At 41.2% G+C, this 23,993-nt stretch overlaps 2 protein-coding genes across 3 annotated transcripts in view; one reads left to right on the forward strand and one right to left on the reverse strand.

Annotated features, from left to right (window-relative positions):
* Window positions 1–18,141, reverse strand: part of GPN1 (GPN-loop GTPase 1) — a 23,696-nt gene extending 5,555 nt beyond the window's left edge. Inside the window, 12 exon segments of the mRNA NM_001083392.1 lie at window positions 1,273–1,363; window positions 2,244–2,283; window positions 3,630–3,712; window positions 4,485–4,631; window positions 5,489–5,534; window positions 6,472–6,566; window positions 6,777–6,855; window positions 10,185–10,222; window positions 11,085–11,151; window positions 11,961–12,000; window positions 17,248–17,341; window positions 18,020–18,141. Coding sequence (NP_001076861.1) covers window positions 1,273–1,363; window positions 2,244–2,283; window positions 3,630–3,712; window positions 4,485–4,631; window positions 5,489–5,534; window positions 6,472–6,566; window positions 6,777–6,855; window positions 10,185–10,222; window positions 11,085–11,151; window positions 11,961–12,000; window positions 17,248–17,341; window positions 18,020–18,130 — 931 coding nt within the window. The 5' untranslated portion in view covers window positions 18,131–18,141.
* Window positions 18,142–18,162: 21 nt separating this feature from the next.
* Window positions 18,163–22,501, forward strand: CCDC121 (coiled-coil domain containing 121). 2 transcript variants are annotated; one of them, XM_002707690.7, is made up of 2 exons: window positions 18,163–18,840; window positions 19,635–22,501. In XM_002707690.7, the coding sequence occupies exons 1-2, from the start codon at window positions 18,311–18,313 to the stop codon at window positions 20,599–20,601; spliced, it is 1,497 nt and encodes a 498-aa protein (XP_002707736.2). In that variant the 5' UTR covers window positions 18,163–18,310; the 3' UTR covers window positions 20,602–22,501. The 2 variants fall into 2 exon arrangements, with proteins under 2 accessions (XP_002707736.2, XP_024855250.1); XM_024999482.2 differs by having other exon boundaries at window positions 18,755–18,844.
* The last annotated feature ends 1,492 nt before the right edge of the window (window positions 22,502–23,993 follow it).

Below are 23,993 nucleotides of genomic sequence, written 5' to 3' on the forward strand. Positions count from 1 at the left end.
ATCTCATGCCAGTCAGAATGGCTGCTATCAAAAAGTCTACAAACAATAAATGCTGGAGAGGGTGAGGAGAAAAAGGAACCCTCTTACACTGTTGGTGGGAAAGCAAACTAGTACAGCCACTATGGAGAACAGTGTGGAGATTCCTTAAAAATTTGGCACTAGAACTGCCATATGACCCAGCAATCCCACTGCTGGGCACACGCACCAAGGAAACCAGAATTGAAAGAGACATGTGTACCCCAATGTTCATCACAGCACTGTTTACAATAGCCAGGACATGGAAGCAACCTAGATGTCCAGCAGCAGATGAATGGATGAGGAAGCTGTGGTACATACACACAATGGAATATTACTCAGCCATTAAAAAGAATGCATTTGAATCAGTTCTAATGAGGTGGATGAAACTGCAGCCTATTATACAGAGTGAAGTAAGTCAGAAAGAAAAACATGAATACAGTATACTAATGCATATATATGGAATTTAGAAAGATGGTAATGATGACCCTATATGCGAGAAAGCAAAAGAGACACAGAAGTAAAGAACAGTCTTTCGCATTCTGGGAGAAGGCGAGGGTGGGATGATTTGAGAGAGTAGGGTTGAAACGTGTATATTATCATATGTGAAGCGGATCACTGGACCAGGTTCAATGCATGAGACAGGGTGCTCAGGGCTGGTGCACGGGGATGACCCTGGGGGATGGGATGGGGAGGGAGTTGAGAGGGGTATTCTAGATGGGGAACACATGTGCACCCATGGCTGATTCATGTTGATGTATGGCAAAAACCACTAAAATATTGTAAAGTAATTAGCCTCCAATTAAAATAAATTAATTTAAAAAAAAGAAAAAGAGGAGAAAAAAATTGAATATACTAATAGAAGTAAGCTCCCTACACAGGGAAACTAAATAAGGGCTGAGCTCCAATAGTCAGGAGAAAGTCTAATCAAGTGGGTTTGAGTCCTGAGCAGAGGATTCAGCTTGTTAGGGAATGGTCTCTAGGAGAACCTAACATCAAGCCATGTACCCTAAGGCCATGGGATGTCATGACCACTCCCTCTTCAGGAGCCTAAAAGGGTTAAAAAAGCTCAGTTGGGAAACAGGGTAGCCAATTACTTGTTGGATCTAGGATTTATCTAAATTGATTGACTGACATAAAATACCACATTTACTTTATCCTTTTCTCTTTCTCTCCCTTAAATCCAAGCACCTAACTACTAAGTGGAGACAACTGTACCCTTCTTTTAGTTCCTAACACCAGAAGACCCTCCAGTACCTGTGGCAGTTCCTGTGTCCAAGGCTACAGAGCCCATATCTTTCTGGAGGCGTTCCAGTTGTTCTTTCTGCTGCTGGCTCTGTGCACTGGCCTATATACATAGAAAAATATGTCATTATATTAAAAAAGAAGGCCCAAGTTAGATGCCAGACTTCTAATGGAAATGACAAATTATACAAACACTAGAGGCTACTTAAACAATGAGGGAGGTAAGAGATGAATGATGACAGAAACACTAAGCAGTGTGGGCCCATATTAGCATAAATTCATTCCAGAGGGCTCTGCAGACTGTATTAGAGGTTTCAGAAATTCAACACAAAATCTTCAAAAGAACCCTCAAGCAGACACAGCAGGAAGGCTAAATGATAAGATGTTCAATGGAGCCAATGGGGACAGGACACCTGATCATTTGGGGTAAGAGTTATGAACTGCTGTTAAACAAAATTCTACAACAGCCTTTAAATGGACCTTGGAGTCAGGGTAGAGGTGTAGCACTAGAAGGGCTCAGCACACATAACAGGAAAAACCTGATTTTTATTACTTCAAATTTAGAGAAGGGAAAAAGAGACCTTTCTGCATCCAGACAGCATACATACAAATTTACAGGTCAAATTAACAAGTATCTAAAGGATACACTGTATCTAAAAGATACAAGTATCTTCACAAGTATCTAAGTGAAAGTGAAAGTCGCTCAGTTGTGTCTGATTCTTTGCAACCCCATGGACTATACAGTCCATGGAATTCTCCAGGCCACAACACTGGAATGGGTAGCCTTTCCCTTCTCCAGGGGATCTTCCCAACCCAGATATCAAACCCAGGTCTCCTGCATTGCAGGCGGATTCCTTACCAGCTGAGCTACAAGGGAAGACCTTACAAGTATCTAAAGGATATACCAAAACAAAATCACTTATGATAGATGGGTTGCGACTGTTTTTTAGTAGCCCTAAAACACAAACAGCTTCTTATCTTACCAGTGATTTCTTCAGACGTTCATATTCAGGACGATACTCTCTGGAAAGAGAAACACTCTAAATCCCTTTGATTAATACTGACAAATTATACAAATACTAGAGGCTACTTAAACAATGAGGGAGATAAAAGATGAATGATGACAGAAACACTAAGCAGTGTGGGCCCTGCCTGCTCCCATGTCACTTCTATTTTCCTAGTACTTTGACGATAACAAAAGATCTTATGCTACCAAACATCAGATGTAACAACTCTTAGTCACTAAAACTCTATCCCTAAGGAATTAAAAGCAAGGTGCCTGACCCCCACCCTGAAACCAGCAAAGAGACAAAAGACTGACTGCTGAGCTGGGAAGATCAACTCTGGAGAGACCATGACTGATGAGTTCATCATACACTTGGATGAACATGAATAAAAGATGTTTAAATGATGAGTAAAAGAAGGTAGGCCTACTCAGGAAGCAGTATATAAATTATGTCGTTCATCTGGGCAACAATGAAAGGATACAGAAAAGAGCCTATCCTGAGGCTTTGATAACACTCACACAAAAAAAAACAACAACCCACAACGCTTGTCTGATGAACAAAAAATAATGTGTCTGAAAATAATAATGTGGCTATTAGGATCTTACTAAGTATGAAGCTTGCTAGAAAGCAGCCAGTTATCAGGCCTAAGAAAGTGTATAGGTGCTCCGACTCCACTTTCCTTTAGATAAATTAGAACTCGAATATTAACCATGACAACAGTTATAACAATCATTTATAAAGAAATATGTTTTCCATTTGTTGGCAATTATGCTAGGTGCTTTAGGTATATCATCTCAAATAATCTCAAATAATCCTCACAATGACCAATCTTAACAATAAATGCTACAGTTACTCATTTATTAAATGAAGGAAAAATCTAACTCATGTCTATCTGACTCCAAAGTCTATGTTCTTAATCGGGGGTCAACAAATGTGGCAAACAGGCCAAATCCAGCCCACTGTCTATTTTTATAAATAAAGTTTTATTGGAACACAGCCCCACCCAATTGTTTAGGAATTGTCTATAGGTGCTTTTACATCACAATGACAGAGTTATTACGGTCCACAAAGCCAAAAATTTTAATATCTGACTTTTACAATGTCTGATGACTCCTGCTCTTCATCATTCAATAAAGTGAAGATTTTATATTATTGTGGGGTCTTTTTATATTATTGTTTGTTTTTTTTTTAATCTAATGGGTACTTGTTAACCCTAAATGTGATGAGACCCAGTACACATCTGCATGGCAAATATAATACAAACATTATGAAAACCAAAACATTTTGCCTGACAAAACTGCTGTCATATCAGAATTGTGAGTAACTAAGAATGCCATCAATTAAATGTTCTTTTGTCCTCACCTTTCATATTCTTCTGTGGCACTGGCAACTTGCACGAAGAGTTCATCTAAACCTGTACCCAGGACAGCAGACACACCCACCACCTGCCAAAAGCATCATTAATGCCACTGAGGAAACAACAGCATATTTTTAAACAGTGTACATTATTTGGTTCAAATTTCATAAAATCTTCATAGAAGAAGTTTGGATATGTTAAGAAGTCCCTGGCAAAGAATGACGCTAAAAGAATACAGAACAGCATGCTTACTCAAAAGTCATGGAAATAAAAAATTTTTTAATTTTTTAAGTTTAAAAGTCATGGTAATAAGTCCATGGAAAGTAGAGAACTGAAAAAGAAAATGAGGACCAAACAAGCAGCAGTTCTTTTCATCTGTTCCCTATCACATCAAACGACAGTCTGTTCTCTATAAAAATTAGTATCTCAATGTTTTTGCTTGGGCAGTGAACATACTCCTTGCTACCCATACCCTCTTTTGCTTACACAAATCTTACCCTTCCTTCAAAGCACACCTATATGTGCTATATCCTCCAAAATCCCTCATTTCAAAAGTGATCTACCACCTAACCACTATCAGGCCAACTTTATATCTTTCTTAAGATATCACAATATGAGTTACAATACATTATATTTCAACTCTGTGTTTAGTCTTCTCTCCTAACTAGACCATAAAATCTCTGAAGGTAGGGTCTCTATCATATTTATCTATTAAATCTCCAGTTTTTAATAAGCAATGCCTTATAAATTACTTTTTGGAAGGTAATGAATTTCCTCTCCAAAGATATGTTCAAAGCCAGTCCTTTGGATTAACAGGTTAACTGGAGAGATGGACAGCATAAACAAGAGAGAAAGTTTACCCTGAGTGAGCTGTAAAACTCATCTAACACCAGGCTCATTGAACGAGTCAGGTTACTGACGTATGTAGTCTCTTGATTCAAAGCATCTTGGAAAGCCTCAAAATCCTGCATCCATTCCACTGCAAAGCTGTGGTCAATGATGTCAGTCTGTACCAGAGAGAAGACAATTAACAGCAACCAGAGATGAGGTCAGATCCCAAACAATGGGAAATTTTATTAAAAAAAAATTTTTTTAACTAATTTTTTAATTAAAAATTTTATTTTTAATTAAAAAAATTTTTTAAACTTTTGGCCACATCTCACAGCATGTGGATCTTAGTTCCCTGACCAGGGATTGAACCTATCCCCTGCAGTGGAAGTATGGAGTCTTAACCACTGGACCATCAGGGAAGTTCCTTCTCCCAATTTCTTTTAATTAAGTGGTAACAACAAAGAGCAATCATTCATAGATTTTCCTTCTCTGCTTCCCCCATTTCCTCCTCCACTGAAACAAGCCACAAAGAGCCAAGAATGCTGTGCAGTATAAATAATTAAATGAAGATCTGTATATTCCAGGTTAAAACAGACCCTTTACTATCCACTGCCAAGTGACCATGGCCACAGTGGAGGCCAGCATTTTCCAGGCTCCAAAGTCAAGTACACAGTCTCTTGCATTCTGGCCAACAACCAACCACAGAGAAGTTTTGGTTTTGTTTTAATTGCCACTCCCCACAGGCTGGCAGTCCCTCCCCCACTTATAGAGTCCTGATCTTGAGGGATAACCCATATGCTGTGGACCAGGAGTTACTCTATTTAGCCTAAAATAACTTTGGAGAAGAATCAGTGACATATAGTGTATTCATTCAATTTAATTGAGTCCATTTCTGAGAAGTGCTCACAACTTTGCTTTCAGTTAGCTTCAATCTGCTCTGCAGCATCTGAAATCATCCTTCGCACCTAACCAAATTTCTAACACAAGGTTCTGATGAAATATTCAGGCAAGACTGGAAGAAGACTCCACTTACTTTATTCATGACCACAATAAAAGGCAGCTTGGTTTTGTATAAGATGCTGAAAATCAAATATGAAGGCATTATTAGTAAAAGCACTTAAGCTCCTGCTTGTGTTATTAATCCAATGAAGCTGAGTAATTAAAAGGGAGAGGGGTTCAGACTCTAAACACAGGTATCCATTCTCACACGGCACTCACGTGTGCTCTCATCCCAAGCAGGAAACCACCACCACTAAGCAACTGACACACATACACACTCTCTCCTATTCTTGGAGTAATAATGCTTTGGTACTGATCCTGGGTATGTTTATGTGTGTATGTATGTGTGTTGTTTTTCACCAAATTAACTGTCTATTAAACAGTTACTATGAAGATAAAATCATGCTGTCAAATATCAGATTTCTATTTGGACCAGGATTTCTTGTGTTTAACAGGAAGGAATATCCCTGGTCACATTAGAAGAGACAAAGTGGAGTGCTTGCTTTTTGCAAATGCCTAAAATTAAACTCAGTGTTAATAATTGCCCACCTTGCTCCTAGGTCTAATGCACTAACATAGCCTAGTAGGGCATGCCCTTCCTCTCCTAATAGCCCCACGCTTGAGAAAATATGTGCATGCAGAATCACGGATGAATCTTTTAATTCAGTCTCTCCTCATGTTATAATCTCATTTTTCCTAGCACACACACAAAAAAAAAAGGCATTTAGACCAGAGCCTCTATTCTATTCAGAACTGGATTTCATTCAACTGGGGGCAATGCATCTACCAGAAGGTGCATTTTCATTCATCACCTGTTCTGTAATAAGCAAAGGAGAAAGACGACCAGGGGCTGATGCCAAGGCATATGTGCTTCTCTTCCCTCACCAACCCAGAAACACTAAAGGGTGTGGGCAGCACAAACCGAGAGGGAAGCACTCAGGACTCAAAAATGAAGGAAAAGAAGTAATGGAGACTTCACTTCTTGACACAACACTATGCCCAACAATAATGTATTACCTGCAGGCATAGAGCATATTGGACATGAAGGTCACTGGGTTGGTACTTCGAGATGTGTCCATTACATAAATGACAATCGTTGGAAACGAGGATGCCTAAAGCCACAGGATAATCACAGCTTTAGTCAAAAGGTCCTTGACCTGTCCCCAAACTCTTCTCCTACCCTCTGTGGAGAGGAAGAACCACTCTAGGAGGGTGTGCAGAGCTCTATGACTCTATCCCACGTAAGTTCCCAGGCAGAAAGATGAAGTTTTTCTTGTCTGGCTCTCTACTTAACCCTCAGTAACAAGTCCTAGAATACTCACCAGGGCCTCAGTGATAATTGTCCCAGAAGCTGACCATGTGAATACCTCAATCTGTCCAGGTGTGTCAATCAAGACATACCTGTGTCAAAAAAGGTCATAAAAGAAGTTTTTACTTGTGCATTCTGAAAGATATTCCAGACCACAAAACAGTAACATCTGGGCATTTAAGACAAGAAATAACCTCCCATGCCAAGTCTCACATCTTCCCATTGCCATTAAAGTGAAGACCACATTCCCCCAGGCTTTGGTCAGTGTCCAGTGTTCAGGTTCATTGGCAAGAGCAGCAATATATCAGTGCTGCAAACAGTCATAGAGGAAACTGACAGTTTTAGAAACACACTGCATTAAAAATGAGAGATAAGCAAAGTAAAAGTGAAGTCGTTCAGTCGTGTCTGACTCTTTGCGACCCGTGGACTGTAGCCCACCAAGCTCCTCCATCCATGGGATTCTCCAAGCAAGAATACTGGAATGGGTTGCCATTTCCTTCTCCAGGGGATCTTCCCAACCCAGGGATCAAACCCAGGTCTCCCACATTGCAGGCAGACGCTTTAACCTCTGTGCCACCAGGAAGCAAAACCAGTATGTAAATCTCTTGGGAAACCTGTTTACTTAGCGGTGGGTTTGGAGGAAAATGGAGGAAAGGGAAGAAGAGAAAAAGAAGGTGGTAACTAAAGAAGAGGGTCTCTTCTTGAGGGGATGCAGTGTTCTAAACTTGTGGTGATGGCTGTACAATTCTATAACTACCATAAAAGCCACAGAATTGCACAATTAAAATGGGTAAACTGTATGGCACATGAACTATATCTCAATAAAGCTGTTTGTAAAAAAGAACAAAGATTCACTCATACACGGACAATTAACTGACAACAAAGGAGCCAAGAATATACAATGGAGAAAGGGAAGTCTCTTCAAGAAATGGTGTTGGGAAAATCAGTCATATGCAAGAGAATGAAACCAGACCACTCCACATACAAAAATTAACTCAAAATATATGAAAAACTAGAATGTAACACCTGAAAGAAAACAGAGGCAGTAGCCTCACTGCCATCTGTCTTAGTGAAGTTTTTGGGGATTGGACACCAAAGGCAAGGAAATCAAGAGCAAAAATAAAAGATGAGACTACAAATGAAAAAGCTTCTGCACAGCAAAGGAAAACATCATCAAAACTAAAAGGTGGGAATTCTCTGGTGGTCCTGTGGTTAGGACTTGGCACTTTCACTGTGGTGGCCCAGGGTTCAATACCTGGCTGGGGAACTAAGATCCCACAAGTCACTGGACATGGCTAAAAAAAAAAACCCAAAGGCAACCTACTGAACAGCAGAAAATATTTGCAAATCACATCTGATTAGGGATTGGTATCCAAAATACATAAAGAACACATACAATTCACAAAACAACATGATTCATAAATGAGAGAGGATCTAATATGTAGACATTTCTCCAAAGAAGATACACAGATAGTCAATCGGCACATGAAAAAGATGTTCAACATCACTAATTACTAAGGAAATGCAAATCAAAACCACAGTGAAATGTCACCTCACATTTGTTAGAACAGCTCTTACTTATCGAATACATAACAAATAACAAGTGTTGAAGCAAATGTACAAAAAAAGAAACACTTGTACACTGTTAGTGGGAGTATAAACTGGTACAGCCACTATGAAAAACAGTAGGAAGATTCCTCAAAAACTGAAGGGTAGAGCTACCATATATGATTCAGGAATTCCACTTCTGGGTATTTATCCAAAGAATATAAAAACACTAATTAGAAAAAATATACACACCCGTATGTTCATTGCAGCACTATGTACAACACCCAAGACCCAGAAGCAACTTAAGTGTTCACCGATGGATGAATGGATAAAGAAGACGTGGTATACACATAGTAGAAAACTATTTAGCCATACAAAAAGAATGAAACCCTGCCATTTGTGACAACATGGATGATGCTAAGTAAAACAAATCAGAAGCAAAAAGACAACTACTGTACAATTTCACTCGTAAGTGGAATAATCTGGGAAAAGGAGAGAAAGAATGAAACAAAGAGAAAAGAAAACCAACCAAAAGCAAGTTCACAGATAGAGAACAAATCAGTGGTTACCAGAGGGAAAAGGGGTTGTGGGTAGATCAAAGCGGTGAAAGGGATCAACTATGGTGACAGATGATAGCTGGCCTTTGGGGGTGATCACTCTGCAGTGTACACAGACATTAAATTATAATGTGTACTGGAAATTTATTAAAAAAAAAAAAGGCAAAAAATTCGAATAGCCATTTCTCCAAATATATACCAATGGCTAAGAAGTACATTAAAAGATGCTCAACATAATTAATCATTTAGGAAATACATACCATAAACACAATCTGACACCACTTCATACCCACTAAGATGGCTCTAATCAAAAACAGTAATAAGTACTGATAAGTATGTATAGAAAATGGAACCCTCAATGCATGTATGTTGTAAAATGGTGCCTGCAGCCACCAGGAGCTTGGAGGAACAGGGAATAGAATGAATGTTAATGAAAATGGGGTTCTTTTGGAGATGAAAATGTTTTGAAATCAGGTGATTATGATCAATGCACAACTTTGTGAATATACCAAAAACCACTAAACTGTATACTTTTAAAGAGTGTACTTCATGGTCTGTGAATTCATACTGTAATAAAGCTATTACTTTAAAAAAAAACCTACTCCTATATGATCCTTTTTTTGTAAAAACACCTTATCCAGCCATCCTTCTATCTATGTACATATAAACAGAAACACCTGGGATGATAAATCACTGCTACTATATCCTCATAGTAGCAATAATGATAAAAATGATTGTTATTTCTAATGATAAGAAGGGTGATAGCTTCCTATTTTAAATCTATGCATGGTATGAAATAGTCACAGTAATATCTATACTCTTCACAAAAACAAATTATCTTCCTTTCTTTTAAAAAAGCAAACCTATTAAAAATTTAACAACAGTTAATCACAGACAATGATAATAAGAATACTACTCTATTTTATTTTTAAATACTTTTTAGTTAAAAAATAGTCTCTCTGAATCATGTGAATTATATTACTTTAATCAAGGATTAGAACGGTATTTCAGACACTTTAATGCCAACAAGCAAGAGAAGGCAACTGAACAAGTAAGTTGACTCAAATTCTAAAGATACCTCCTAAGAAGCCAGAACCATATTCCAAAGTGATTGGGGGTGGGATTCTATTAAACTGAGCTCCACACTGTAGAGCATCTCAATGACTGGTCTTCTTGCCCACAGTTTTTTCACTTGTCATGGTTTCATCTCAAACTTCACTCTTTCAAAACTTGATAGTATCCCAAAATCTTTCAAAAAAACCTAGAAACACATCTACTACAGAGTAATAAATAGGCATTAGACTGAAATCACTTACTTAGACATGTTCTGGGCCTTCTCAATAAATTTCATCACCTAAAGGAGAAAGATGTCAATTACAACAAGATCCAAGTTCAACAAAAAAAAATTACAGGGCCCTGTCCAGAGTGGCCCACCTCACAGGCACCATTAACAACTGAATCTCTATGTTCTGCATCTGAGGACACCAACTAACATGCTCATGGAACTAAAAAAACAAAGCCACACCTGCAGCACCACAACACCCTGGAGCACAGGGCAAGGGCCTGAGGAGCTGAAGACTTGATCTGTCAGTACCAAGTCTCTTTCCTGGTGCTTTGGTAAAGTGTTAACAGCTTGTCTCACTGAGTGAAACCGAGGTTAAAAAAAAAATAGTGATGCAAAACTCTCTTAAGGAAGTGGAATGTGACAGAGAAAAGCTAACAGATGACAACTATCTGCTGCAAGTGAAAAGCCCCATAATCATTCCATTCTCTGCCTGGCAGACCTTCCCACTCCCCATCCCTCCAACCCATCCTTGGGGTAAAACTGCACAGATGAAGAATAGAACCCAGGGGGATTCCATGGAGGTCCAGTGGTTAGGACTCTGTGTTTTCAATGCCAAAGACCCAGGATTCAATCCCTGGTTGGGGAACTAAGATCCTGCAAGCCACATGGCCAAAAAAAAAAAGAGAAAGAGCAAAAGAACTCAAGCCTCTTAGGTGTCTGCTTTGTTGGCTGCCACAAACATTCAGTGTGAAGTCTCTCGCCATGTTGATCATCCTCACATTGCCTACTTCTCTGTCCACCAAAATGCCTCCTTATGTTCTATATGGACATCCAGATGGATTGCCCTTCTTTCCCGATGTGATCAAGCTAAGGCATTTAAGAGTCACAAGTTTTAACACAGCCATGTCTATGTAAATAGAGACAGATATACCTGATCAAATCTGGTAGCAAAGAGATTGAGTGAGGTCACTATGCCACCATTAGGTCCAAGTCCATACCTAGACATTAAGTTAAGGATTTAAATTGCTTATAGATCAATTTAGATGATAAAGTTTATTATCTTGACAATCACACACACACACACACACACACACACACACAAACCCAGCATAACATTAGTGTTCCATTGACTAGAATGAACCACACAATCTTAACCTCATAGGGAAACATTCATTATTGATGTCTACCTCATTCATTTATTGTTTAAAAATGGCCACGTAAAATGGGGCCAAATGGAATGGACAGATATTTCAGGCATTGACAGCCTGAGAGTATTAGCCATGAAGACCGTCTATGTACCACTCCTTGCTCTGATTCTCACTCTTCAAGTCACCTGAGGATTGGAGTCAGTCTTCCTACTCAGTAGGACCTAAAGGGAAAGTACACATTTTATGGGCAATGTACTAAGAGTTGACCAACCCAAAACTTAGAGTTGATCTTACTAACCTTTGAGTTTCCCAGTCTAAAGAGATGGTGACCAACAGCTGTATCCAAGGCAATACTACCTTGTGGACCCAGGCACACCACCAGCTAGCCGTGCATCCTCTGTGCTAATCACAACATCCTGCAGTTTGGGACAAAGGCATAAAATGGAACTCACAAGCTGAAATAGGATGTCTAACCACCTACAATGCCTCTCCTCATATTCATCATCCCTCCTCTTTATAAAGTTACTTGAAAGCTATCAAATGCTTTTGCTAGTATACTTCACAAGGAAAGGCACAGATATTTTTTCAAAGCTACACAATACACAGACAGTAACTAACCAGGGATGAGCCAACATCAAAGTAGATGTGGAAAAGGATACTGTTTCATGACTTCTTTATACTTCACAGTATCACGAATGTCTGTGAGGGGAAAAAAAACAAAGAAATGGAATTTAACACATAAGAAACAATACAATTTGAGACTCTCTTAATATCTAAGCCAATTGACCTCTCAAGTCATCTCTGCTTCCTCTGAGGAAATAAATCAGTTTCTCTCTTAGCATCCAAGTCACTTTTCAAATCTGTTTCCTAAATTTTCAAGCTAAGATCACTGATTGTGATAGCAAAAGAAGCAAGTTCAGGAACAGACTAGGAGGACAAAAGGTACCCTGGAAGTATCTTCCCTCCCAACAAGAAACTGAAACCAGCTTTTGAAGCTTCTATGCTCAGCACTGTCTTTTAGTAACCTCTCCAGCTTCACACTGGTTTACTTCCTTATGGCCAAGGATAACTGCCAAGTAACCCAAGAAGAAGGCTAGGCTAGGAGCTCTCTGGTTACAGTAGGGATGGTCTGAGATGAAAAGAAAAGTTCTATACAACTTAAATACTTTCTCAGTGACCATATATATAGAAAAAGGGAGTTAAATCAAGAAAAAAGGCTTATTTTTTACTCCTCACTTACTGGTAACTAAGTTAAAGCAGATAACATTTTTATAAAGGCATTAACTTGGGGAGTGGATGTCAGGGAGAGAAATAAGTGATGGAGATTAAGAGGTACAAACTTTCAGTTACAAAACAAATGAGTCATGGGAGTGAAATGTACAGTGTGGGGAATATAGTCAATAATAATATAGTACTGTTGTATGGTGACAGATATTAACTAGATTTGTCATAGCAATCATTCTGAAATGTTTACAGATATTTCAAATTAGTATGTTGTGTACCAGGAACTAATGATAATACTTTGGCAGGTCACTTACACTGAAAGACAAACAAACACACAGAAAAAGTAGACTGGATTTGTAGTTATCAGAAGTGGGTGCGGAGGGAGGGAACAATTGGATGAAGGTAGGCAAAAGGTATTAACTTCCAATGCTAACACCAATAAACACTAGAGATGTAATATACAATATTATAAATGTAACAAGCACTGCTATATGTTACATGTGAAAGCTATTAAGAGTTCTCATAACAAGGGAAAAAAGATTTTGCATTCCTTTAATTTTATATCTATATGAGACGATAGATGTTCACTACCCTGGTGCTGGGAAAGATTGACGACAGGAGGACAAGGGGATGACAGAGGATGAGATGGTTAGATGGCATCACCGACTCAATGGACATGAGTTTGGGTAAGCTCTGGGAATTGACGATGGACAGGGAGGCCTGGCGTGCTGCAGTTCATGTGGTCGCAAAGAGTAGGACACAACTGAGCAACTGAACTGAAACTTACTATGATAATCACTTCCTGAGTTTGTAAATCAAACCATTATGTTACACAACTTAATCATATACAATGCTGTATGTCAATTATATCTCAATAGAACTAGAAAAAAATTTATTTGGATGGAATTCAAAATAAAAAGGAAATTGATTTATTCAGTAATATCTAACTAGACCTATGCAGCAGTTGGTAGACCTACACCAACAAATACTGCTCCTTGGAAGAAAAGCTATGACCAACCTAGACAGCATATTAAAAAGCAGAGACATTACTTTGCCAACAAAGGTCCCTCTAGTCAAAGTTATGGTTTTCCCAGTAGTCATGTATGGATGTGAGAGTTGGACTATAAAGAAAGCTGAGCACCGAAGAATTGATGCTTTTGAACTATGGTGTTGGAGAAGATTCTTGAGAATCCTTTGGACTGCAAGGAAATCCAACCAGTCCATCCTAAAGGAAATCAGTCCTGATTATTCACTGGAAGGACTGATGCTGAAGCTGAAACTCCAATACTTTGGCCACCTGATGGGAAGAGCCAACTCACCGGAAAAGACCCTGATGCTGGGAAAGACTGAAGGCAGGAGAAGGGGATGACAGAGGATGAGATGGTTGGATGGCATCACTGACTCAATGGACATGAGTTTGAGCAAGCTCGGGGAGTTGGTGACGGACAGGGAAGCCTGGCAAGCTGTAGTCCATGGGGTCACAAAGAGTTGGACACGACTGAGCGACTGAACTGAACTGAGCCTTTAAGTGAAAAGATGGAAACATTTTTTCTCCAAAATTGTTCTCATAATGATTTCTGGTTCTTAATACCAGGTCTTCCTTAATCCTCTGTTGTCCCCTTCTCCTCCTGCTTTTAATCTTTCTCAGCATATGGATATGTCTGGTGGTGAAAGTAAAGTCCAATGCTGTGAAGAACAATATTGCACAGGAACCTGGAATTTTAGATCCATGAATCAAGGTAAATAGTAAGTGGTCAAACATGATATGGCAAGAGTGAACATCAACATTTTAGGAATCAGTGAACTAAAATGGACCGGAATGGGCAAATTTAATTCAGATGACCATTATATCTACTACTGTGGGCAAGAATCCCTTAAAGAAGTGGAGTAGCCCTCAGAGTCAACAAAAGAGTACAAAATGCAGTACTTGGATGTATTCTCAAAAATGAAAAAATGATCTCTGTTCATTTCCAAGGCAAACCATTCAATATCACAGTAATCCAAGTCTATGCCCCAACCACTAAAGTCGAAGAAGCCGAAGTTGAATGGTTCTATGAAGACCCACAGGACCTTCCAGAACACACACACACACACACACACACACACACACACACACACACACACACAAATGTCCTTTTCATTATAGGGGACTGGAATGCAAAAGTAGGAAGTCAAGAGATACCTAGAGTATCAGGCAAGTTTGACCTTGGAGTACAAAATGAAGCAGGGCAAACGCTAACAGAGTTTTGCCAAGAGAACGCACTGGTCATAGCAAACACACTCTTCCAAAAACACAAGCGATAACTCTAAACATGGACATCACCAGATGGTCAATACCAAAATCAGATTGATTATGTTCTTTGCAGGCAAAGATGGAGAAGTTCTATACAGTCAATAAAAACAAGATGGGGAGCCAACTGTGGCTCAGATCATGAACTCCTTATTGCAAAATTCAGACTTAAAGAAAGTAGGGAAAAGCACTAGGCCATTCAGGTATGACCTAAATCAAATCCCTTATACTTATACAGTGGAAGTGACAAATAGATTCAAGGGATTAGATCTGATAGAGTGCCAGAAGAACTATGGACGGAGGTTTCTAACACTGTACAGGAGGCGGTGATCAAAACTATCCCCAAGAAATGCAAAAAGGCAAAATGGTTGTCTGAGGAGGCCTTACAACTAGCTGAGAGAAGAAGAGAAGCTAAAGGCAAAGGAGAAAAGGAAAGATATGCCCATCTGAATGCTCAAGTTCCAAATAATAACAAGGACAGATAAGAAAGCCTTCTTAAGTGAACAATGCAAAGAAATAGAAGAAAACAATAGAATGGGAAAGACCAGAGAGCTCTTCAAGAAAATCAGAGATAACAAAGGAACATTTCATGCAAAGATAGGCACAATAAAGAACAGAAACGGCATGGACCAACAGAAGCAGAAGATATTAAGAAGAGGTGGCAAGAATACACAGAAGAACTGTACAAAAGAGTCTTGACCTGGATAACCATGATGGTGTGATCACTCACCTAGAGCCAGACATCCTGGAGTGTGAAGTCAAGTGGGCCTTAGGAAGTATTACTACAAACAAAGCTAGTGGAGGTGATGGAATTCCAGCTGAGCTACTGAAAATCCTAAAAGATGTTGCTGTTAAAGTGCTGCACTCAATATGCCAGCAAATTTAGAAAATTCAGCACACAGGACTGGAAAAGGTCAGTTTTCATTCCAATCCCAAAGAGAAGGGTAATGCCAAAGAATGTTCAAACTACCACACAATTGCACTGATTTCACATGCTAGCAAGGCTTCAAGCTAGGCTTTAACAGTATGGAACCAGAACTTCAAGATGTACAAGCTAGATTTAGAAAAGGCAGAGGAACCAGAATCAAATTGCCAACATCCATTGGATCATAGAAAAAGTAAGGGAACTCCAGAAAAACACTTACTTCTGCTTCATTGACTATGCTAAAACCTTTGATTGTGTGGATCACAACAAACTGGAAAATTCTTAAAGAGATGGGAATACCAGACCACTTTACCTGCCTCCTGAGAAACCTGTATGCAGGTCAAGAAGCAACATTTAGAACTGAACATGGGACAACAGACTGGTTCCAAATTGGGAAAGAAGTACATCAAGGCTGTATATTGTCACCCTGCTTATTTAACTTAGATGCAGAGTACATCATGAGAAATACTGGGCTGGATGAAGCTCAAGCTGGAATCAAGATTGCTAGGAAAAATATCAATAACCTCAGATATGCAGATAACACCACTCTAATGGCAGAAAGCAAAGAGGAACTAAAGAGTCTCTTGATGAAGGTGAAAGAGGACAGTGAAAAGGCTGGCTTAAAACTCAACATTCAGAAACTAATGGCATCTGGTCCCATCACTTCACAGCAAATAGATGGGGAAACAATGGAAACAGTGACAAACTTTATTTTCTTGGGCTCCAAAATCACTGCAGATGATGACTGCAGCCATGAAATTAAAAGACACTTGCTCCCTGGAAGAAAAGCTATGATAAACCTAGACAACATATTAAAAAGCTGAGGCATTGCTTTGCAGACAAAGGTCCATATAAAGCTATGATTTTTCCAGTAGTCATGTACGGATGTGAGAGTTGGACCACAGAGAAGGCTAAGCACCAAAGAATTGATGCTTTCAAACCTGGTGCTGGAGAAGACTCTTGAGAGTCCCTTGGAAAGAAAGGAGATCAAAGCAGTCAACCCTAGAGGAAATCAACCCTGAATATTCACTGGAAGGACTGATGCTGAAGCTGAAACTTCAATACTTTAGCCACCTGATGGGAAAAGCCAACTCATTTGAGAAGATCCTGATGCTGGGAAAGATCGAAGGCAGGAGGAAAAGGGGACAACAGAGGGTGAGATGGTTGGATGGTAACACTGACTCAATGGACATGAATTTGAGCAAATTCCAGTAGATGGTGAAGGATAGGAAAGCCTGGCGTGCTGCAGTCTATAGGGTCTAAAAGAGTCGGACACGACTGAGCAACTGAAGGACTGAACAACAATAACAAGGAAGGGGAGGGAGTAAACAAAGGAAAAAATGGTAACTAGGAAAAAGGCTGTTTCAGGATACTAGCAAATCTAAGGGAAATGAAATCAGGCAGTTTAGAAAACATTAAAAATGAAAGTATTGAAGATGGGTAGGATAGGTTGACAGCTTCCCATTCTCTAAGAAATTTTACACAAGTTCTGGCAGAGTTTACTCACCAATATTGGCAGGAAAGGGAACTTCATGCACAGCTGGGTCCAGGTTGATCACATAAGGTGGACACCCTTGACTATGCAGATATCCTGTGAGCCTCTGCAGTGACATGGAGAGAGGGATAGACTGAGACCAAGAGCAGGACAAAGGGACAAGAGTGAACTTCCTCTCCTTTATCCAACTTACCAGAAGAATTGTACTTCCATTTCCCTCTACCTTATTCGTCTCTGATCTCCACCTACAACATTCACTCTCAGTTGAAATGCTACCTTTCTTCGTCACACATCCAAGAGTCTCCTCTACACTCCATCACTTAACTTGGAGCGGGGGTGGGGTTTCTATCTCCCCGCCAAAATAGTAGCTCCACCTAAGCGGGAACTTTGTCATTTCTGCTGTATCCCCAGTGCCTGAAACATTGCAGGCATCCCAGAAAGAATTCTTTAGAAATCTACACTTTAGAAACGCAGCTCTCTATTAACCGCCAGAATTCCTTTAAGCCTCTGCCTTGTGGAGTTGGCAATAACATGACAATTCCTAAACCAACTACAGTCGTACCAAATCGGCACTGAGGGTGCGTAGAAGAGTCTAAATGAACCCAGGTTAGGATCTGAGAAGGCTTCCCGGAGAAAGAAACCGGAGTTGCCGGTATGTCCCTGAAAGCAGGCATCGGTTCCTTCCAACTCCCCAGAGAGACCTCCCTCCCTTTTTCCCCTGGCCTTACTCCCACCACAGACAACTTCTCGCGCGCCCCGACTACGCCCGCGCCATGTAGGTCACCTGTACAAAGGTGGTTTTCCCAGACCCCGCCATTCCCAACACCAACAGACACGCGGGGGGCCGAGGACCCCCTGATGCTTGAGATTCCGTGGCAGATGCGGGCGCGGCCATCTTGTTCCTGGCTCCGCCCACTAGACAATAGAGACGCTACTTGCTAGAGAGACACCCGCGACTTTCCGGATTCTGAATGAGACTAGAACCCAACAAAACCAATCGAATCCAACCCAACCGGCCAGAAAGGGCAGGGCCAAGGGGCGAGGCGTGCACCTTTTTCTGTCCGTCGCGACCCGGATGGGGGCCCAACTAGGGACCCCGTCGGGGAAGTGGAGGCACTGGGAGGACGGCTGGAAAAGGCCAACCAAAGAGCTGCTCACGGTCGTCGGGCAGGGCCTGGGAAGGTCAAAGCTCTGGACCCCGGGCGGGCAGGACAATCAGGGACCCCAGGGTCCACCAGGGACCCCAGGGACGACCAGGGATTCCCGCGCTACGTTAGTGAAGAGAGTGCGTTTTCCTGTCAGCCCCCGGGGAGCTGGGAACCGAGCCTCTGGAGAAGCGGCCGTCAGAGCTCTTCCGTCAGTCGAGGAGGTTAGGCGGCTTAGGACTGCACGACAGGGAACCCTGACAGGATGCGAGCCCCAGCGTTGCTGGGCCACGCCGAGATCCGCAGAGCCTAGTTCGGAGAAACTGGGGACAACCCCCGTAATGACACGCTATTTCCGCGTGTTGCCGGCCCCCCAAAATAGCTCTCGCTCGCTGATGGTCTCCCGAAAGGGACAGAACCGTGACATCGGGGGAAAACAGTCGGCTGACAAGTTTGTCAAGTAGGTACTGAAGGGGCACCTCCCTCCACCCTAGCTCCCTTGGCACCCGGAAAGCTGAAGAGCTGAGGCGTGTATTCCTCCGTCACCCAGTTGGCTCCAATGGCCCTTTGGAGTGGCTGTAGTGTTCAATAAGCTGTGAGATGTGGGTTTTACACCCAGGCTCTGTTGTACATTGTACACTCGCGGAGTTAACTTGTGAAGGCAGAAGGGGACGACAGAGGTTGGACACCGACTCAATGGACATGAGTTTCAGTAAACTCCGGGAGCTGATGATGGACAGGAAGGCCTGGCGTGCTGCAGTCCATGGGGTCGCAGAGAGTCCCACAAGACTGAGCGACTGAACTGAACTGAACTGAGGGCTGGCCATCAGCTGAGGACGTTATACGGCTTAGGACTGCAGGACTCCGGACCCTGGCAGGATCCTTGCCCCAGAGTTGCTGGGCCACACCGAGATCCGCAGAGACTAGTTCAGAGAAACTAGGAATTTCTGGGGGTGTACATTGTAGTGAAGTCACTTCAATTCTCTGAACCTGTTTTCTCCTCTTTAAGCTGGAGATACTACCTCTCAGGGTTGCAGCGAAGACATGTCAGTTGTAAATTACACTCCCTTGTTTTCACCCCTAGTTCTACCACTCTTCCCCCACCACTCCTACCCACTTACCTTGTGTGAGGGACATCAATTTGTCCTCCCATATACTTGAGATATGATTTACAGTACAAGTGTGCATTTTAAAAATTATTTTCTAATTTCTCATGAAAAACATGAGCAAATGTCTCCTTTGTTCTTCTTTCAGATTGGCTGAGGACACCAGTAATTCCCTTCAACCAGATGTTAATTTCATAAATACTTTTCTCAAGCCAGAGAAGCTAACAAGGGTTGAGAAGAGGTTTAAGGGAAGAGCAGTAATGGAAATGATGAAGCTGGACAAAGCAATCAAAGAAACTCAAACTCGGCTAGAGCCCTTAGTGGTGGAAACCCGGCAGCTACTGGAGGAAAAAGATCACATACAGAAGGAAAACCAGTTCTTTCAGGAATACCTGACCAAGCAAACAGAGGAGTCTAGACAGAGAACCGAGAAGCTGTGGAACTACTATCTACAACAAAGCAGGAAGATTGAACAAAGAAAACAAGAATTAACCTCCAAATATGCTAACAAAAATTCAGCGCTTAAAAGAGAGCTCTTGGAGAAGGAAAACACTCTATCCAATTTGAATAAGCAGTTGGAGGCAATGAGGGACATTTCAGTGATAAAGGAAAAACAGGACAGAGAAATTGAGAAACTTCAGCAGGAGATAAAGAAGACCCACGATGAGACAGCTGCAAAGAAACAGGCGATGCTCGTCCAGTTCTTCCAGGACAAAGCATTACTGGAGGCACAGCTGAGTGAGCTAGAGGCAAGGCAGTCGGGAAAGAAGCTAACAAAGGAGCTGAAAAGCAAGAACCAGGCCTTGGAGAAGGCAGCAAAGCAGCACGTTTCTGAGTTCCACAGTAACATCAACAGACAGCACCAACAGTTACAGAAGGAACTTCCAGAGCTAGTTCAGAAATGCCATCAGTTGGAGGATACTCACAGCCAATTAAAAAAGAAGCAGCAGCTGCTGCAGCAGGAGCACTGGTACGTGGAGTGCTTAAGGCGAGGGAGGCACCAGCTGCAAGAAAGGCGTAATCGGTGCCCAAATGGACAGGGTTCTCCAAAGACCACAAGGAACCCTGCCCTAGGCACCAAATCAAAGGTGCATCCAAAGAAATTTCTAAAATAACACTAAGTCAAGACTGAAGCAAGGGTTCTTAGGTGCTATATAACATAACCCTGGTTAGGAAGGCTTTGAGATCTCAGGTTGCTATAGTAAAATACCCATTATAATGTGTTAATGTGAAGGATTAGGTGTTTTTCTCTACCAGTACTGCTAGATTATTGGTAGCACTGGCTTCCCGTTAAGTTAGGTTTTTCTTTAATTAGCTCCTGGTAATAACTGGGCTGTTCCTTATACCTCCAGATAACCCAGTAACATTTGCCAAAATTCCACCTGTGAAAACACCTCAGGAAAACACCTTGAGAAAGTGACAGAGGAACAGTTGTGTGGTGTGTTCCACCTAGCTAAGTTAGGTTTCTTTACAGAAAAAGAAACCCCTGAGGAATAGCATTTAAGATTGTTAGATTCTGCTTTGTGCTCTGTAAACAATCAATGTCCATGTATCCTCCCTTCTTTGGCCACCTTAGCACACATGTGCGATGTTTTCAAGCTTCTTTATAAAGTCTGTGCTAGTGATCAAGTAGCTGCTTCTGTAGTTTTCTCATGATTGAAAGATTAGTAACAGCAAGTGTAAACAGGATGACCTGCTGTCTGATGCTCAGCCCGTACAATTTTAACTTTGCGTAAACTGTGGGATGTTAGTTTCTCAGTGGTATCTGACACTTTGTGACCCCATGGACTGTAGCCCGCCAGGCTCCTCTGTCCGTGAAATTCTCCAGGCAAGGATTGGGTAGCCATTCCCTTCTCTAGGGGATCTTCTTGACCAGGGATCGAACCTGGTCTCCTGCTTGCAAGCAGATTCTTTACGAAGGTGGCTCAGATGGTAAAGAATCTGCCTGTAATGCAGGAGACCCGGGTTCAATTCCTGGGTTGAGAAGATCCCCTGGAGAAGGGCATGGCAACCCACTCCAGTATTCTTGCGTGGAGAATTCCATGAACAGAGGAGCCTGGCAGGCTCTAATCCATGGAGTCACAAAGAGTCAGACATGACTAAGCGACTAACACTTTCACTTATACCATCAAACTCTGTGAAGGAAGGGTAGAGGGCACAGTATAGTCCGTTTTCTGTGGAGAAATACCATTAACCTGTGAGATGACTGACTGCTTCTGCCTGTTTTAGAAAAATGTATCAAAAGAAAGTGATCATATATTTGGAGAACTTTTTGAAGATTCTTTTGCCATCTTGTTCCCTAGCAATATCCTCAAATTCTAAGATTACAAAGATGACTGGTTTTAATAGAAAGAGCACTTTAGCTTTAGGTCATGTGTATCCTACATCTATGCCCCTTCAATTGAACTGGGAATAGTATTTTAAATTAGTTTAGACTTTTAGGATAGTTACATTTTTGGCACTTAGGACATACTAATGATCAGATCGGGGATTTCTTTGAATGCTGAATCCTGGTAGAAATATAGCTTCATATTTTAACATTACTCCCTTATGAAAAAATAGAATCAACTTTATGTTTTTAAGAAACTGTCAGTGATGAAAACCTTCAGAATGATTTTCCCAGTTTTCAGTTTCATTCATATGTAAAATGAATTCTTGTACTTAGATTCAGAAAAGGATTCTGCCTCCATGTGCCTTTACTTCTAGCTTTAACAACTTTGCTGTTAAATGTGTAATGTCTTGGTTCCTAATTTTTTATTGAAAATAAAAAATTAAAGATTACCCAGTGATTTCATTATTGTTCCAATGTAATATACCTTCTACTCATATCTTTCCTCACTTCTTACCAACTCTGAATGTCTTCCTCATACTGGTGTGCATAAAATAAAAATGCAGTTTTAGTGTACAAAGTCAAATGTTAGGTAGCACACAAAAACCTTAACCTAAAAGAGTTTGTCAATGGAGCTGAAAATAGAGCTTGTTTCTTAAAATGTGGTATCCAAAACACACTTGAAACTTTTATTCTCTATGGATGCAAAAACCACAGGAAAACATGTAACTAAGGATAATGAGTTGGAATGGATGATGGATGGAGAATCTTATTATTCTGTTAATTCCCCCTCCTGCCAGTGCTACCCTGATGATCTAATTCAGGACTGAATAATTTCCATCCTGTCTATTTTGAATTCCTCTCATCCCAGATAACGGATGTGATTTCATATAGTACTTCTGGCCTTCTCTGTTGGGAGTGAGGCTTCTGAAGACTTGAAGACTTTAAGGGGTGGGTCATCTGATAAAGGCCCTTGGAAATTCTTAACAGCAAGCCAGCAGTAGGTTCAGAGAAGGCAACAGCAACCCACTCCAGTACTCTTGCCTGGAAAAGCCCATGGGCGGAGGAGCCTGGTAGGCTGCAGTCCATGGGGTCGCAAAGAGTCGGACACAACTGAGCGACTTTCACTTTCATGCATTGGAGAAGGAAATGGCAACCCACTCCAGTGTTCTTGCCTGGAGAATCCCAGGGATGGGGGAGCCTGGTGGGCTGCCGTCTATGGGGTCACACAGAATCAGACACGACTGAAGCAACTTAGCAGCAGCAGTAGGTTGGCCAACTAAGATTTCAGTCTAGTTTTTGTCTGCTTTCCTATGCTGGAAAGGAAAGAGGGTGATGTTACAGAAAGTGTGTTAGAACAGACCTCAGAGGTAAAATTTAGGTTAAGACTTAAATGATAAAATGAAGCCTGCAGTACAATTGGGGGAAAAGACATTCTAGGCTGCCGTCTACGGGGTCGCACAGAGTCAGACATGACTGAAGCGACTTAGCCGCAGCAGCAGCAGACAGTGGAAACGGGGAACGCAAAGGCTCCAAGATGGGAAGGAGTTTGGGAGGATTAAGGAACAAAAGTCAATGTGGCCAAGTATAGTTGGGGACTGGACAGAAAAAGGGTGGAGCAGAGACCAAGGAGGTTAAAAAGGTTAATGGTGACAGCAAGGAGGCCTTGTAGGACAAAGTGGGATGAATTTTATTCTAAGTGCACTGGGAAATCATTAGGCTTTGAGCAAGTGAATGAAGTCTGATTTATAGTATAAAAAACTCAGCACAGTTGTATGTGGAGTATACCAAGCCAGTGAAAAGGAATCCAGTTAGGAAGCTCTTGAAAAGGCAAGAGGTGATGACTGTTCTGAATGGAAAGGCAAATATGGGAGTGAACATTAGACATAGGGGAGAGCTGACTCTTAGTGGGAGGGGACAAATAGGTTATACAGGAGACTAGGCTCACGAACAGACCCAAGACTGTATCATGAAAAAAAAAAAAAAACAAAGACTGTATCATGTCTCAAAGAACATTTATTTTTCCCCCATATAATAGTCTGAGGTCATCCTGAAGGGCCAATAGTCTTTCTTGAGGTGATTCAGAGAATCAAATATTTCCATGTTGTGCTCTACCACGCCCTAGAGATGCCTTATCATATGCATCTACCAGAAGGGGAAAGTGAGCATGGAGGTACA

Source organism: Bos taurus, chromosome 11, assembly GCF_002263795.3.
Source record: "Bos taurus isolate L1 Dominette 01449 registration number 42190680 breed Hereford chromosome 11, ARS-UCD2.0, whole genome shotgun sequence".
NCBI lineage: Eukaryota > Metazoa > Chordata > Mammalia > Artiodactyla > Bovidae > Bos > Bos taurus.